Source organism: Myotis yumanensis, unplaced genomic scaffold (genome assembly GCF_028538775.1).
Source record: "Myotis yumanensis isolate MYYU_CA2020_CCGP unplaced genomic scaffold, mMyoYum1.0.hap1 SCAF_1, whole genome shotgun sequence".
Lineage (NCBI taxonomy): Eukaryota > Metazoa > Chordata > Mammalia > Chiroptera > Vespertilionidae > Myotis > Myotis yumanensis.
Window position 1 is genome coordinate 27,249,056 of NW_027223752.1, and position 15,912 is coordinate 27,264,967.

Here is a 15,912-nt window from a genome sequence, read left to right on the forward strand (position 1 = left end):
AGGAAGCAGTACATCTAAATTAGTTCTGGTTTCCTAAAAACAGCCTTTTTTTTTAACAGAGGAAACTCATATACCATCATTTATCTCCATTCTAGGATAGCAAGTAATATGAATAGCAAAAACTGCTAATTATATGAATAGAAAAATTAAGCATGAAGGGTGAGTTTAAAATGAAATTCTAATATTAAGCCACTGATGATTTTAAAACAATCAGACTAAGTTGTAATATCTCTGATATAATCAAGGGAAATTTTGATTAATAGAAAATCTCAGGAATGAGATTAAGAAATGCCAATAAATGGGAAAGGTAAAGACTTGAATTCTAGTCCCAACTTTGAATTTAACTTTTTTGTGACCATACAAATTGCTTAATCTCCTTTCCTTGATTTTGCCATTTCATGTGAAGAGGAAAAGTGAGCCAGCTTGAGAATCACTTATAAAAAAAGCCTTCTCAAGTTGTGTACATTTTTCATTTAAATATAAATCCCTTTAGTCAGTATTGTTTAAAATAGTTTTTGTTATTCTCTTATCTCGAAAGTCATGTAGCATATTTGAAAGTAGCTAAAAAATGGATCTTGAAAGTTCTCATCATAAGAAAAAAATATGTAACTATGTATGCATGATGTTATCTGGACTTTTGTGGTAAACATTTTGCAATACAGTATGCAAATATATCAAATCATGTGTTATACACCTGAAACTAATATGTTGTTATATGTCAATTATACCTCAATAAAAAATATCCCACAAAAATGTTGATTTTTGCATTGTTTTGCTCTCTTAAAAAAACTGCAGACTTCTTAAAGACAAGGATTATCTTTTACTTGTATCAACTACAGAGCACAGTTCTTGACATATATAGAGAAATGAAATATTTTTGAATGAATGAAAAAGAAAGATAATTATGATGATTTTGAGCTCCTTCATAGAATGAGACTCTGGGTTCCTAGGAGAGACTTTGATGTATGAAAATTATTTTTGCAGCTTGGGAAATGTTAAAAATTAAATGGGAGGAATCTCCACTTCTTGGCATGTGAAATTAAAGGGAGGAAGGGAAGATCAAGTTGAGAGAGATTTCCCAAGGCTAGCAATGCTGAAATAGTGAGAGGTGAATGTGTAGACTACTGTACACTGTGCCTTCTCTCTTTTTCAGTCATATTCGTATTCCCTCCCTGCCTACTAGGAAAGCAGAAGCTTTTGATTGCTGGACAGTATGAATAAAAGACCTGCAGAGACTAAAGTCAGTGTTTTGTTTTGTTTTTTCAGCTTTTGCCCTCTAGGTAGATACAGTAAGGGGCTAAGCACTGTTATCTAACCAGAGGTAGAAAAGGGTGGGGCTGGGCTGAAGTTTTGGGTAGATTTATCTACTCTAGTGAGCACAGTGCCTCAAGGGTGGGATCCATTGTGTGTTTGTTGGGAGCGCTCCCTGTAGTATGTATGACTTTATCGCCTAAGCATTGTGAGATTATGGTGAGTTTCAGGTCACCTTTCTAGTGCAGCCCTCTAGCTTCTCTAGAATTGTGTAAATGTCCTGTGCAGAAATTTGGCCATGTGTTTGGTGTTCATCTAGAATTCAGTCATACCAACTTGTACAGCTACCATAAGCTCCGCTGGTTTTTATTCCTCTTGGTAGAGTGCTTCTGCCTATGGCAAGCCCAATTATAATCAGTTCATGCTCAAACCCTGTAAATACCACTAGGAAAGAAAATGGCTAGCAATTTCAGCTTACCAAGAAAAGGCTCTTTCATCTTTGGAATTTTAGTTCATCATGTGCTCTTTACTTTGCATTGAAGACAACTCTACAGTGTTATTAAAATTGTTTCTTTTTCTGCCTTGCTGGTGTTGCTCAGTGGTTGACTGTCAACCCATGAACTAAGAGGTCACCAGTTTGATTCCTGGTCAGGGCACAGGCCCTGATTCTGGCTCGGTCCCCCGCAGGGAGTGTGTAAGAGGCAGCTGATCAATGTTTCTCTCTCATCGATGTTTCCATCTCTCTATCCCTTTCCCTTCCTCTCTCTCAAATCAATAAAAACCTATTTAAAAAAATGTTTCTTGTTTTGAGTAATCTGTAGTTTTATCTAGTTTTATGTAAGTGATGGCTTGACTCTAACTTTTAACTCCAACCTGGAAGCGGATGTCTCAATATTGGTTTTTGATTTTTTTGGTTTTGTTTATATAAGTGGCATAAAAATAAAGTTGTCAAAAACAAACTGATATTTACAGAGAACAGACTGATGATTGCCAGATGGAAGGGGTATTGGGATGAGCGAAAAGGGTGAAAGGGATTAAGTATAAATTGCCAGTTGTAAAGAAAAGTACGGCATAGGGAATATAGTCAACTAGTGACCCGGTGCACGAAATTTGTGCACATTAAAAGGGAATTAACTAGAGGAAATATTTTAATATTGCTGTTTGCCCTTTCTCTATAATAGAAGTGTCAGAGATGAAACAAAATTAGTAAGATGTATGTGAAAATCTTCCTCCTGTCAGAGTCTGGGGTGCGCCACGGGAATGAGAGTCTAGTCCCCATCCACCCATGTGCGCCTTGAAATCGCGCTAGACCCAGACCCGGCCGGCCACTTCCACTGGGCTAGATCCAGACCTGGCTGGCCCCACCCCTGTCAAGCCCCGCCGGGTTGGGGGCACGGCCTCAGGTTGCCTGGCTCAGTGCCGGGACGGGGGCGCGGCCTGAGGTCACCTGGGCTGGGGGTTGCACTTTGAGGTCCCCTGGCCTAGGCCAGAGGGTGCAGCCTGAGGTCCCCCGTCAAGCCCTGCCAGGTGGGGGGTGCAGCCTCAGGTCCCCTGGCCCGGGGTGAGGTGCGTGGCCTGAGAAGGGGGCACACCTTGAGGTCCCCTGTCAAGCCCTGCTGTGCAGGGGGCGGAGCCTGAGGTCCCCCAGCCTGGCACCAGGGTAGGGGGGTGCAGCCTGAGGTCCCCTGTCAAGCCCCACTAGTCGGGGGGTGTGGCCTCAGGTCCCTGCTGATTGCTTGTTAAAGGCTCATTATGGGAAGTCGGCCTCCACTATGGGCGCAGCCATCTTGTGTTACGGAATCCCTGCCTCTGCTGTGGGTGCAGCCATCTTGACCGTTACGACGTGATGGTCAATTTGCATATTTCCTCTTTATTAAATAGGCCAATATTGTGAGATATATATATATACATATATATATATATATATATATAATTTCAGAAGGTTTCTAGATTTATCAGGTGATCACTTCATAAGGTATATAAATATCTAATTGCAATATTATATACCTGAACCTAATATAATATTGTATATCAATTGTAATTGAAAAATAAACTTTTAAAGAAAATAAAAACATCTTCCTTTTCTAAAAATATATATATTTTGTTGATTTTTTACAGAGAGGGAGGGAGAGGGATAGAGAGAAACATTGATCAGCTGCCTCCTGCACACTCCCTACTGAGGATGTGCCCGCAACCAAGGTACATGCCCTTGACCGGAATCGAACCTAGGACCCTTCAGTCTGCAGGCTGATGCTCTATCCACTGAGCCAAACCCGTTAGGACAAAACATCTTTCCTTTGGAAGAAAATTAAGTTGTTCATCAAGATATAAATTATTACTATTATTTTTTGTAAAGTCTGGATGTAGATAAGTAGTCCTAGGTAGGTAGGTTATGAGGAATGTTCTGTTATTCTGCAGTATTTTAGCATTTTGTCTTCATTAGCATCTGATTCTTCAGCCACATCTATATTCCAGGCCATAGGCAGAGGGAAAGAAAAGTGGAGGGAAAGCAATTTCTTTCTTAGAGGATGTAATCCAGCACTGGTATCCATCACCATGTTCACTTCCTGTTGGCCAGAATTTCATACCATGGCTATTTCTAGCTACAAGAGAGACTGGGAATTAAGCTTGTAGTTGGGTGGCCATGTACCCAGCTGAAACAGATTTGATTACTAAAGGGAAGATAGGGAGAATCTATACAGGGGGCACTTAATGGTCTCTGCCACAGTATGGGATGAGAAGTTCTAACTAGAGTTATTTTTTCAAATAGTCAGTTTTCCTAAAGTCTTGTATTAAATAATTGAATACTTCCCTTTTTGTTTGTGATTGTTCTTGCCATGAAAGAGTTAGTCTTGTTTAATGGTTATGAGCATTTTCTCTGTAGTTGGACACTGTCTAAATTAATGTTATGAGCATGTTCTCTGTAGTTAGACACTTTAAATTTTGATTTGTGGTCTTCTGTTGCCCTTTTTTAAATACTAGCTCTCTCTCTTTTTTTTTTTTTTTTGGTTTGTCTTCATGTGTATTAATGATAATCTGAGAAGTAATTGGTTATAGCAGGCAGTTAGATTCTGATGTCCATCTATATATATAAAAAGCCAGTGTAACGTCAGAATGACCGAACGACCGGTCGCTCCTGACCACTAGGGGGTAGACACTCAATGCAGTTGCTGTGAGGTGCATTGACCACCTCTCAGTCCCTTTCCCCAGCCCACAGGCTCCCATTGCTGGATGGCCAATGGGAACCACGGGAACAGGGCTGGGTGGCAGCAGAGCGGGACTGGGGACTGGACTCGCGGGGCAGCGGCAATGTCGTGGAGGGTTGCAGGGCGACGGCAGCGTCGTGGCGGCAGCGATCAGCTTCACAGAGCGTTTCAGGACAATGGACATGGCCCTGATCACAGGCCTAGGGACCCTACACACACACGATTTTGTGTGCTGGGCCTCTAGTTATATATAATGAAGTACCTACTAATAATTTTGAACCAGGCATCCCTTATCCTAGAGAAGATAGTAAACAGTGTCCCAAATATACAACATTGACCAGGTTGGGAACCATTTGAAAAAAAAAGGCTGAGCCCTAAAAGTTTCAGGCAATGTTAACATATAAATACACAGTGTCGTAGCTGGTTTAGCTCAGTGGATAGAGCATTGGCCTGCAGACCAAAGGGTCCCGGGTTCGATTCTGGCCAAGGGCACATACCTCATTTGGCTCCTCCCCTAGCCTGGGCCCTGGTCGGGGCTCATGCAGGAGGCAATCAATTGATGTGTTTCTCTCAATTGATATTTCTCTCTGTCTTTCCCTCTCTCCCTCTCTCTATAAAAATCAATGGGAAAATATCCTTAGGTGAGGATAAAAAAACAAAAACACCCAGTAAGGGTAAAAAAGAAGTTCTAAGAGATTTTAATATAGAATCGGTATCAGATTTCTTTCAGTTGATAACAGCAGAATCTGACTCTAGCTAAACAAAAAGGTGATTTATTTCAAGGATGATAGATATGCAAAAAAACAAACAAACCAAAAAACAGAATGGGGAGGAATTGATGAACAACTAAGTCTCAGAAAATCACAAGTGCAAGAAATGGCACAGTGACTGGGACCTTAGTGGCAGGAGTTAATGGACCTTTTCCTCTGGGATGTTGGTGCAGTGTCTTCAGACTCTTACCCCATTGAAATTTCCAGTCCCATGAGAAGGGTGTGTTGGGTTTATTTTGGCTTACCCTTTGTCAGTCAGTTATGACCCAGGAAATACAGTCATATTGCACAGATGTGACCAGCAGGGGGACTACCCCTGTGTATCAGGCCATATTTCCAGAGAAGGAAAATTGATGTCAACCGGGTTGTCTCTCCAACTCGTGTTTTTTACAAACCTCTGTGGAGTGTGTGGAGGGCTGAGTGGAGGGCATGGTGCTATAGGCCCAGAACACATTAGAGGCAGAAGAGAGCACTAATGGATGCAGAATTTGCAGCAGAGCTGCACTGGTACTCACTTCCTAACTATTATATTGTTTGTTATACCATGAGGCTTACCTAGGGGTAGGAAAGTGCTACAGAGGAGATCTGGGTGGCAAGTGAAAGTGGTCACACCCATGCACAGTGCACAGGATGCCACTGAACTGAAATGTCCCCCAGTGCACATATACTTTGAGGCCTCCATTTTGGGGTCTTCAGTGGGAAAGTAGTAAGTCAAAATACGAATTTGTTTACAGATAGCTTTGGAAGAACTTTTTCTTTTTTAATATTTTTATTGATTTCAGAGAAGCATGGAGAGGGAGAAAGATAGAAACATCAGTAATGAGAGAAAATCACTGATCAGCTGCCTCCTGCACACCCCCTATTGGGGATTGAGCCCGCAACCCTGGCATGTGCCCTGACCAGGAATTGAACCATGACCTCCTGGTTCATAGGTTGATGCTCAACCACTGAGCATACCAGCTGGGCAATTTTGGAGCACTTTTCAGTGCATTCTATATGACATATTTATTGACAAAATTAGGGAATTTATCCTGTTTGCAAGAAAAAAAAGTGTGCTCCCTACTTTTCAAAATTTGCCTGCTCAAAAAAGAAGACTCTTCTGAATATATATGTTCAGAACATGGAATAGCTTGTGTGACAAGCACAAAGCTCCAAACTATTTTCTCTAGTATGTATGGTATGCAGTAGGGAGAGACTAAAACATTGCAGTAAAATTCCAAGAAAAGACCATTTCAGCAAAACTTCTAAGGAATAGCAGGCTATACCACTGGGAATGAATAGGGTTTATTTACTGGAAAATGCATAGTAACAGCCCTTTGATTGTTGAAGAATAATGGATATTTCATATTGAACATTTAACTTTTTTTATATAATGTTCCAAATTGTCCACCAGGTGGGCAGTATCTGGTGATGGGGCAGGCTTAGTCATCCTACTGCCACATTCAGCAGGAATGTTTATTTGCTTTAAACAAAGATGCGTATGTGGTTTTTGTATTCATATCAGAAATGTACACTGTTTCCCAATAATTACTTCCTCATTGTTGTATAATTACATAGTTACTCTGTGTACTTTCATGGGATTCATATATATATATATATATATATATATATATATATATATATATATATAATTTTCACTGATTTCAGAGAGGAAGGGAGAAAGAGGCTAGAAACATCAGTGATGAGAGAGAATCATTGATAGGCTGCCTCCTGCACGCACCCCCCACCCCAATGGGGATTGAGCCTGCAGCTTGGTCGTGTGCCCCTGACCAGAATCAAACCCAGGACCTTTCAGTCCTCAGGCCAATGCTCCATCCACTGAGCCAAACCAGCTAGGGCCTTTCATGGGATTCTTGAAACCTCTGCTCAGGATCATTCAGTCCAAGTCAGTTTACAGTGTAATCAAAACATCTCTTTTTCGATCAGAACCTCATCAGTTCCTAACCAGAGCTCCGACCAGAACTTTGGCTGGAAATCCTGGCTATAGGTCCTGACTAGGCTGCTGATCAACTGAAGGCTGTCTTCGTGTCATTCCTTCTTCGCCGACTCCGTCCACACCTTTGGGGACCCCTGGACCCGCTGGGATTGGACCCCAGCAATTATTGTTGTTAACCTCTTATGTGCCTAATTTATAAATTAAACTTTATCATGGTATGTATAGGAAAAAAAAAAAAAAAAAAAAAAAAAACACATCTTTTTCTTTTCTGAAACTAAGAGACAGAATGCAACACATGATCCAGGACTTACTTTTTTCCTATTAGCTTTTTATTTTAAAATTTTTAAAATAATTTATTGATTAATTCCTTTATTGATTTTTGAGAGGAGGAGAGAGGGAAGGAGGGGGGGAGAGAGAGAGAGAATGAGAGAGACTAAAACTTGTTCCACCCATCCATTCACTGGTTGACTCCTGTATGTGGCCTGATATATATATATATGCACTGTATGTGACATCCAGTGTATGGGGACGACACTGCAATCCACTGAGCTACCCAGCCAGGGTGATCCAGGACTTTCTTTTGTTGTAAAGGACATCATTAGGACAATTGGCAAAATTTGAATTAAGAATGTAGACTAGTTATTAGTATTCTATCAATTTACTGATGTTGATAATTGTTCTGTGGTTATGTAAGAGAATGTGTTGAAGACATATACACTGAAGTATTAAAAGGTACTGGTATATGCCCTAACCGGTTTGGCTCAGTGGATAGAGCATCGGCCTGCGGTCTAAAGGGTCCCAGGTTCGATTCCGGTCAAGGGCATGTACCTGTTGCAGGCACATCCCCAGTAGGGGATGTGCAGGAGGCAGCTGATCGATGTTTCTCTTTCTCTCATCGATGTTTCTAACTCTCTATCCCCCTCCCTTCCTCTCTGTAAAAAATCAATAAAATATATATATTTTAAAAAAGGTACTGGTATATTTACACAATGGAATACTGTGTGGCTGTAAAAAAGAAGGATCTCTTACCCTTTGAGACAGCATGGAGGGATCTGGAGAGTATTATGCTAAGTGAAATAAGCCAGTCAGAGAAAGACATAAATCTCACTTATATGTGGAATTTAATGAACAAAATAAACTGACAAACAAAATATATCCAGAGACATTGAAGCATGCAACAGACTGACATATTTCGGAGGGGGCGGGTGGGAAGAGTTTAACCAAAGAACATATATGCATAACCCATGGAGATAGACAATAATATGGTGAATGCCTGGGGAGGGGGGCGGGAGTGGGGTGGAGGGGGTCAATGGGGGGAAAAAGGGGCACATCTATAATACTTTCAACAATAAAGATAAATTTTAAAAAATAAGCCATTGCTGGTGTTGTTCAGTGGTTAGAGTGTTGGCCTGCACACCAGAAGGTCTTGAGTTCAATTCCCTGGTCAGGGCGACTGCAGGAGGCAACCAGTCAATGTGTCTCTCTTGCGTCAGTGTTTCCCTGTCTGTCTCTCTCTCCCTCCCTCCCTTCTACTCTCGCTGAAAAAAACAATGTAAAAGATATCCTCAGGTAAGGATTAACCGAAAATAAAAACCAAATAAATAAATGGTAAAGGTACATACCCTGGCTGGTGTTGTTCAATGGTTAGAGTGTCCGCCTGCTCGCCGGAGGGTCTTGGATTCAATTCCCTGTCAAGGGCATCTACCTGGCTTGCAGGTTTGATCCTCTCCCCATGTTGGGCTCGGGTGGGTGCGGGAGGCAACCAATCCATGTGCCTCTTCCACATTGATGTTTCTCTCTTCTCTCTCCCCCTTCCCCCGCCCTTCCATTCTCTTTCTAAAAAGCAATGGAAAAAATATCCTCACTCCCTGGGTGAGGATTAAAAATAATAATAATAAAATAGTAAAAGGTAAAGGTACATTATAACTGCAACTCACTCGCAAATGGTTCGTGAAGAAAATTCTCCATCATTCTCTTTACACATGTGCTCATGCACAAACATGGTTAGTTTTTCCTAAACCAATTGGGAGTACGTTGTATGCATTTGTTTACCTGTCTTTCTTCAGGCTGCCAGAACCAAAATACCATAGACTGGGTGGCTTAAACAACAAACATTTATTTCTTCTGATTCTGGAGGCCAGGAAGTCCAAGAATCAAGACTTGATTCTTGATGAGTGAGGGTCCTCTTCTTGGCTTGTAGAGGTCCTTTTATAGCGAGCTCACATGGCCTTTCCTCAGTGGAGATCTGTGCTTATTCTTCTTATGAGGGCTTTAATCATATTATGACATAATTTGAACCTAATCTAAACCTAATTATCTCCCAAGGGCCTCACCTTCAAATATCATCACATTTGGTGGAAGAGACACAAACATTCATCCTATAACATTTTGCCCATGGGTTCCCCCAAATCATGTCCTTCTTGCACGCAAAATAGATTAATTCCATCCTAACAGCACCAAAAGTATTAACTCATTCCAGCATCATCTCAAGTCTAAAATCCAAAGCCTCATCTAAATATCGTCTAAATCTGAGATGAATGAGACTCAAGATAATTCATGCTGCGACAGATTTCCTGTCCAGCTGTGAACCTGTGAAACATACAAGTTATGTGCTTCCAAAATACTATGGTCGGACAGGCAGCAGATAGGCATTTTTTGTTCCAAAAAGGAGAAATTAGAGGAGGAAAAAGAAGTCACAGCTTCCAACAAGTCCAAAATTTAGCAAGATAAATTTCATGAGATCTTAAGGCTCAAGAATAATCCTTTTAGGTTTAGTGCTCAATGCTCTGCCCTCTGGACCTGTTGGAGTATGGAGGTCATGTGTTGTCCCTGGCCTTCTCAATCCCCCATGCTCCTGGCTGTCACTCTTGAGTCTCTGAACTGTTGAATCTGAGGCAATTCCTCCTAGAATGAGATTATCTCTGAATCACCTTTGCAGCCATTGTTTTGTTGTTGTTAATCCTTACCTGAGGATATTTTTACCATTGACTTTTTTTAGAGAGTGGAAGGGAGGGAGAGGGAAGAGAGAGACATTGATGTGAGAGAGACAAAGTGATCGGTTGCCTCCCCTACGTACCAGACTGGGGCAGGGGATCAAATCAGTCACCCTGGTATGTGCCCCTGACCCCTGACCAGGAATGGAACCCATGACCCTTTGGTGCATGGGTCAACATTCTAACCAGTGAGTAACACTGGCCAGGGCTGGAGTCATTATTTTCTTTTCTTGGAAATAGTGCACATTCACAGCCAAAATAGCTCTATGGTCCAGTGCTGTAGGACCTAAGAATTCCTAGCAACCCTTTACCTGTAGCACTTGGTATGGAGCATCGGACAGTTCCACAAGGCTTGTTTTCAGATATACAACAGTCTTCTCTCTTCTACCATTTTCTTCATCTTCAGAAGTAACTAATTTATATTTTAGCAGATTCTTTTGAAGTTTGCCTCCATAATCTAACATGCTTATATTACTGCTTTTTGACTTTTCAGTATTGGACACTAGTCATTGACATCACTATTAGAGGATTTTCACTCCTCTTAGGGGAGGATTCTTTTTGGAAAGACTGGCAAAAAGTTTAGTGTGACTGAAAGGATAATTGAGTGCAGGGAGGGTATTGCAGTAGCTCACTGAAGGAAGAGGTATTGAGGTTTTGTTTTTAAATTGAGGACTAACATACATTTAGTTAAGTGCATAAAATGTGCTAGCTGTACAACTCCATGATTTTTTTTACCTGTATGTATACTGTGCCTCCAATGCCTCCCTCAAGTTGTAGGACATTCCTAGTCTCTTTAAAATTCCCTGGTGCCCCACAAGAAAATTTTGAATTAAGGCATGAAAATTCATTACTAGTTCTAGGTGAAAGCCAGAAGATAAGGTGGAGCTAAAGATGACTCCAAACTTGGGAGACTGGGTTGACTGGATGGTGATTCTGTCGACTAGGTAGGAAATATAGGAGAAGAGGAGGGTCAGGTTTGAATTGAGGGAGGAGTTAAGATGGTGAGATGTTGATTTGGGAAGATCTAAGTGGAGCTAGATAGGAGGCAGGTGGAAATGTAAATTTAGAGTTTTTCGGGGTGGAGGGGATTGGGGATTGAAATGTAGATTTGCACTTATCAGCATGTCAAGTCCTTTTGAGATCTTAACAAGTAGATGAGAATTCTCTAGAGCAGTGGTTCTCAACCTTCCTAATGCTGCAACCCTTTAATACAGTTCCTCATGTTGTGGTGACCCCCAACCATAAAATTATTTTCGTTGCTACTTCATAACTGTAATTTTGCTAGTTATGAATTGTAATGTAAATATCTGATATGCAGGAGGTTTTTTCATTGTTACAAATTGAACATAATTAAAGCATAGTGATTAATCACAAAAACAATATGTAATTATATATGTGTTTTCCAATGGTCTTAGGTGACCCCTGTGAAAGGGTCGTTCGACCCCCAAAGGGGTCTCGACCCACAGATTGAGAACCGCTGCTCTAGAGAGTCTGTAGACTGTGAGCTGACCTAAAGTTAGGATGAGAAGTGTATGTTGTTTTTATTAACTCTGTTTTAGTCCAAATAGTGAATGAAATCAGTGAGAAAATTTAGTTTAAACATTTAAAAAATAAAACGATAAACAAAAATTCAATAATATATAGTCTTAGTTAGAAATAAAAAGTAAATTGGTTCAGAGGGTTATAAGTAGGAAGTATGCTTCCTTCCCCCATTCCTCTCCCCATTCCAGTTTCTTGTATCTCCTTCCAGATGATTTTAGTGCATATTAAGTTTATGGTTTTATCTTTTGATTATACGGCACCCCATTATTGCTTTGCTTGGGAGTGTCTCTCCAGTGACTTAAAAGTATGGTTGGTAGCTTATAGGCATGTGACCAAAATGGAAGCTAGCAATCTACCAGATACAGAGTTCAAAACACTGGTTATAGGGATGCTCAATGAACTTAGAGGAAGAGTAGATGAACTCAGAGAGAACTTACAGAGAGAAACCGTAAACAACAACAACAATCAGAAATGAAGGATATAATAACTGAAATGAAGACGACTTAGATGGAATCAGCAGCAGATTCAGTGACGCAGAAGAGTGACCTGTGTTTTTGACTGAGGCCACATTCCAAAAGTTCTTTCAGAGTTGAATCTCAATTCCTTCAAATGCATTTCATTTTAAAAGGGGCTGCGATAGAATCACATAGTATTTAAAAGCAAACTAATGGTTTAACTTCCTCCTTCCTAGACAGTGCAACCATCTGTTTACATTTACTTGGTCCTGCTGGTTTGGGTGTATCTCAAATCCAGGCGGAAATCTTTTAAAGAGATATAGCCACAGCATTCCTGACATATAAATCTGCCACACATATTTTAGACTTAGGCGCTCTGAAAATTGCCTCACATTTTACTTTTTTGTTCAATTGAGAGAAAATAGTTGAAACAATTTTAGAGTTCAGAAGAGTTGGGTACTGGTATGACATTTTTAAATGTAGTTTTTTAAAGAGATGATCAGAATGTTATTTTTCTTGTGTTTTGATTGCTTTTGATTTTGTTTTGTTTAGCTTATTAGCTTATGTGTTATATTGTTAATTTTTAAATAATTTTCTATCTTCAGATAATGGCTCATTGCTAGCTATTCTCTTCTAAACATATTACAACCTTCTGCATAAAAAGTTTAAGTATTAAATATTGACACAATCTCTTGGAGAAGAGATTGATGAAGACTTAAACCAGTTTTACGAATAGTTTTCATAAGTTCTTTGGGCAGTCAAATTGAATCAGTACCAATAGATCCCATGTATTATGCCTATCTGAATGTCTTTTCTTTGTCAAATACAGCTATTTTTTCCCAAACTGTTCTAACTTGCAGCATTCAAGTAACTTTCTCAAACTAACATTATCAGGATACAATATTCTAAACCATATTTAGCCCAGGGGTATGCATATATTAGTTTCTGTAGTTTTGTAAATTTTTATTAATTTGTTCTTATTAGTTTACAATCAGATATCTGATCAGGTTGCCTGAGAGGGCAAAAATCTTTTCTTCCTTTGGGACTTTTTATAACTCTAGTTCAGACCTCACTTGAAAAATATGCTCCTGCCTGGTGGTGTGCTTCAGTGATTGAGCTTCGACCTATGAACCAGGAGGTCAGGGCACATACCCAGGTTGTGAGCTTGATCCCCAGTGTGGGGTGTGCAGGAGGCAGCTGATCAATGAATCTCTCTCATCATTGATCTCTCTCTCTCTCTCTCTCTCTCTCTCTCTCCCCCCCCTCCCCTGCCCCTCCCTTCCTCTCTGAAATCAATAAAAAAAAAATGCTCCTGGTAAATTCTGATTGACCCGTCCTCACTGCTCTCAGCTGTTTCAAGTAAGATTAACATTAACACACAAAATACTCTAGTGGGCCCTGGCCAGGTAGCTAAGTTGGTTAGAGCCTCATTCCGCTACACCAAGGTTGCAGGCTCAATCTCTGGTCAGGTCACATACAAGAAGCAACCAGTAAATGCATAAATAAGCAGAACAACAAATCAATGGTTTTTTCTCTCTTTCCAAAATCAATAAATTTTTAGAAAATGCTCTAGTGGATTTTTTCTGTAAAATAAGATTTCCATTAAAATTGACCAAAAAGGCTCTAACTGGTTTGGCTCAGTGGATAGAGCATTGGCCTGCGGACTGAAGGGTCCCAGATTCGATTCTGGTCAAGAGCATGTACCTTGGTTGCAGGCACATCCCCAGTAGGGGGTGTGCAGGAGGCAGATGATCGATGTTTCTCTCTCATCGACGTTTCTAACTCTCTATCCCTCTCCCTTCATCTCTGTAAAAAAATCAATAAAATATATATTTTTAAAAAATTGACCAAAAAGTAAAAAGCTTTAAGTTATGATATCAAAAGTATGGTGGTTTGGTATCTGTATATTAAAACTCAGATACCCCAAAGAATGTATGAAGCCAGAGATAATCTTGCAGAATTTGAATGAACACTTAGATGGAGGGGCAGAATGATTTTATGACAGTTACTGATTGCTGTATGCTTTGCATTGGATTTCACTTTCTCCTTTTATACAATGCTGGATCACTCACAAAAGTAAGCATTGTGTGTGTTTTCACAGGGGCCTAATGTTGATGTTTGGAATACTGTGATTGAGTGGCTTTAAGGACATAGAGCAGTAAAACATTTACAAATATTTTATTCTAAAACTGAATTTACTTTTGATCACTTTATTTATTAGCTAATATATTATTTTTCAGGATAGGCTTTCTCTGTTGATTTATATTTCTGTGTGCTTTTTATTTTTTTCAATTATGGTTTACATTCAGTGTTATTTTGTATTAGTTTCAGGTATAGTGGTTAGGCAATCACATACTTTACAAAGTGTTCCCCCCGATATTTCTTGTTTTCTTTATTAGAACAAAGGAAATTATGTATTCTCCAACCATAGTATTTTAGGATCTATTTCATGAAATCAAATAACGAGAGAAAAGAGTCAGGCGTTGTTCTTAGGCAGTCCCTCTCCCTCTGTTTTTTTGTTTGCTGTTCATCTGAATTATATGTAACTTACTTCTATTGAAAAATAATGATGCCCTGTTTAGATCTTAGTGGGTTTGTTTTTTTAAAAATATATTTTATTGATTTTCTGCAGAGAGGAAGGGAGAGAGATAGAAACATCGATGAGAGAGAAACATCGATCAGCTGCCTCCTGCACATGTCCCACTGGGGATGTGGCCGCAACCAAGGTACATGCCCTTGACCGGAATTGAACCTGGGACCCTCCAGTCCACAGGCCAATGCTCTATCCACTGAGCCAAACCGGTGCTGGCCTTAGTGGGCTTTTTAAACTATAACTTAGGGAATTCCGAAGGTATAGTTATACAAATCTGTGAAGACTACTTCGATTTTTAAGTAGAAATCTTTCTTAGTGTTATTGAAGTAAACATTTTAAATCTCTCTTTCAGGTCCATCATGTTACACAAAATGGAGGACTGTATAAAAGACCGTTTAACGAAGCTTTTGAAGAAACACCAATGCTGGTTGCTGTGCTTACTTATGTGGGGTATGGTGTACTCACGCTCTTTGGATACCTTCGAGATTTCTTGAGGTATTGGAGAATTGAAAAGTGTCACTATGCAACAGAAAGGGAAGAACAAAAGGTAATTGTTAGAGAATCTTTAATTCTGTGAATGGAAGCCTTTTATAGAAATCTTGGTATTTTCTTTTTTAAAAATATTTTGTTATTGATTTCAGAGAGGAAGGGAGAGGGAGAGAGAGATAGAAACATTAGTGATAAGAGAGAATCATTGTTCAGCTGCCTCCTGCACATCCCCTACTGGGGACCGAGCCCACAACCCAGGTATGTGCCCTTGACTGGAATCGAACCCAGGACCTTTCAGTCTGCAGGCTGGTGTTCTGTCCACTGAGCCAAACCAGCTAGGGCGAAATCTTGGTATTTTCACTCTGTTTTTTCTTTAGATATTTTGGTACACATTAAAATAAAAATATTCCAGATGCAGTTAAACAAAGAAAGTTGGAAACAAGGTTAAAGGCATGAAGAAACTAAAGAACTTAACTTTTCTTGCCCTAGCTGGTTTGGCTCAGTGGATAGAGCATCGGTCAAAGGCACATGCCCGGGTTGCGGGGTCAATCCCCAGTAGGGGGTGTGCAGCAGGCAGCCAATCAATGATTCTCTCTCACCATTGATGTTTCTATCTCTCTCTCTCCTTTCCTCTCTGAAATCAATAAAAAATATATATATTAAAAAAAAAGAACTTT

The 15,912-nt window shown here is 40.0% G+C and overlaps 1 protein-coding gene across 1 annotated transcript in view; it reads left to right on the forward strand.

Annotated features, from left to right (window-relative positions):
* The window catches only part of SPTLC2 (serine palmitoyltransferase long chain base subunit 2), a 98,764-nt gene that overhangs the window by 14,395 nt on the left and 68,457 nt on the right, over positions 1 to 15,912 (forward strand). Inside the window, exon 2 of the mRNA XM_070415906.1 lies at positions 15,099 to 15,293. Coding sequence (XP_070272007.1) covers positions 15,099 to 15,293 — 195 coding nt within the window. The remainder of the gene's footprint in view (positions 1 to 15,098; positions 15,294 to 15,912) is intronic.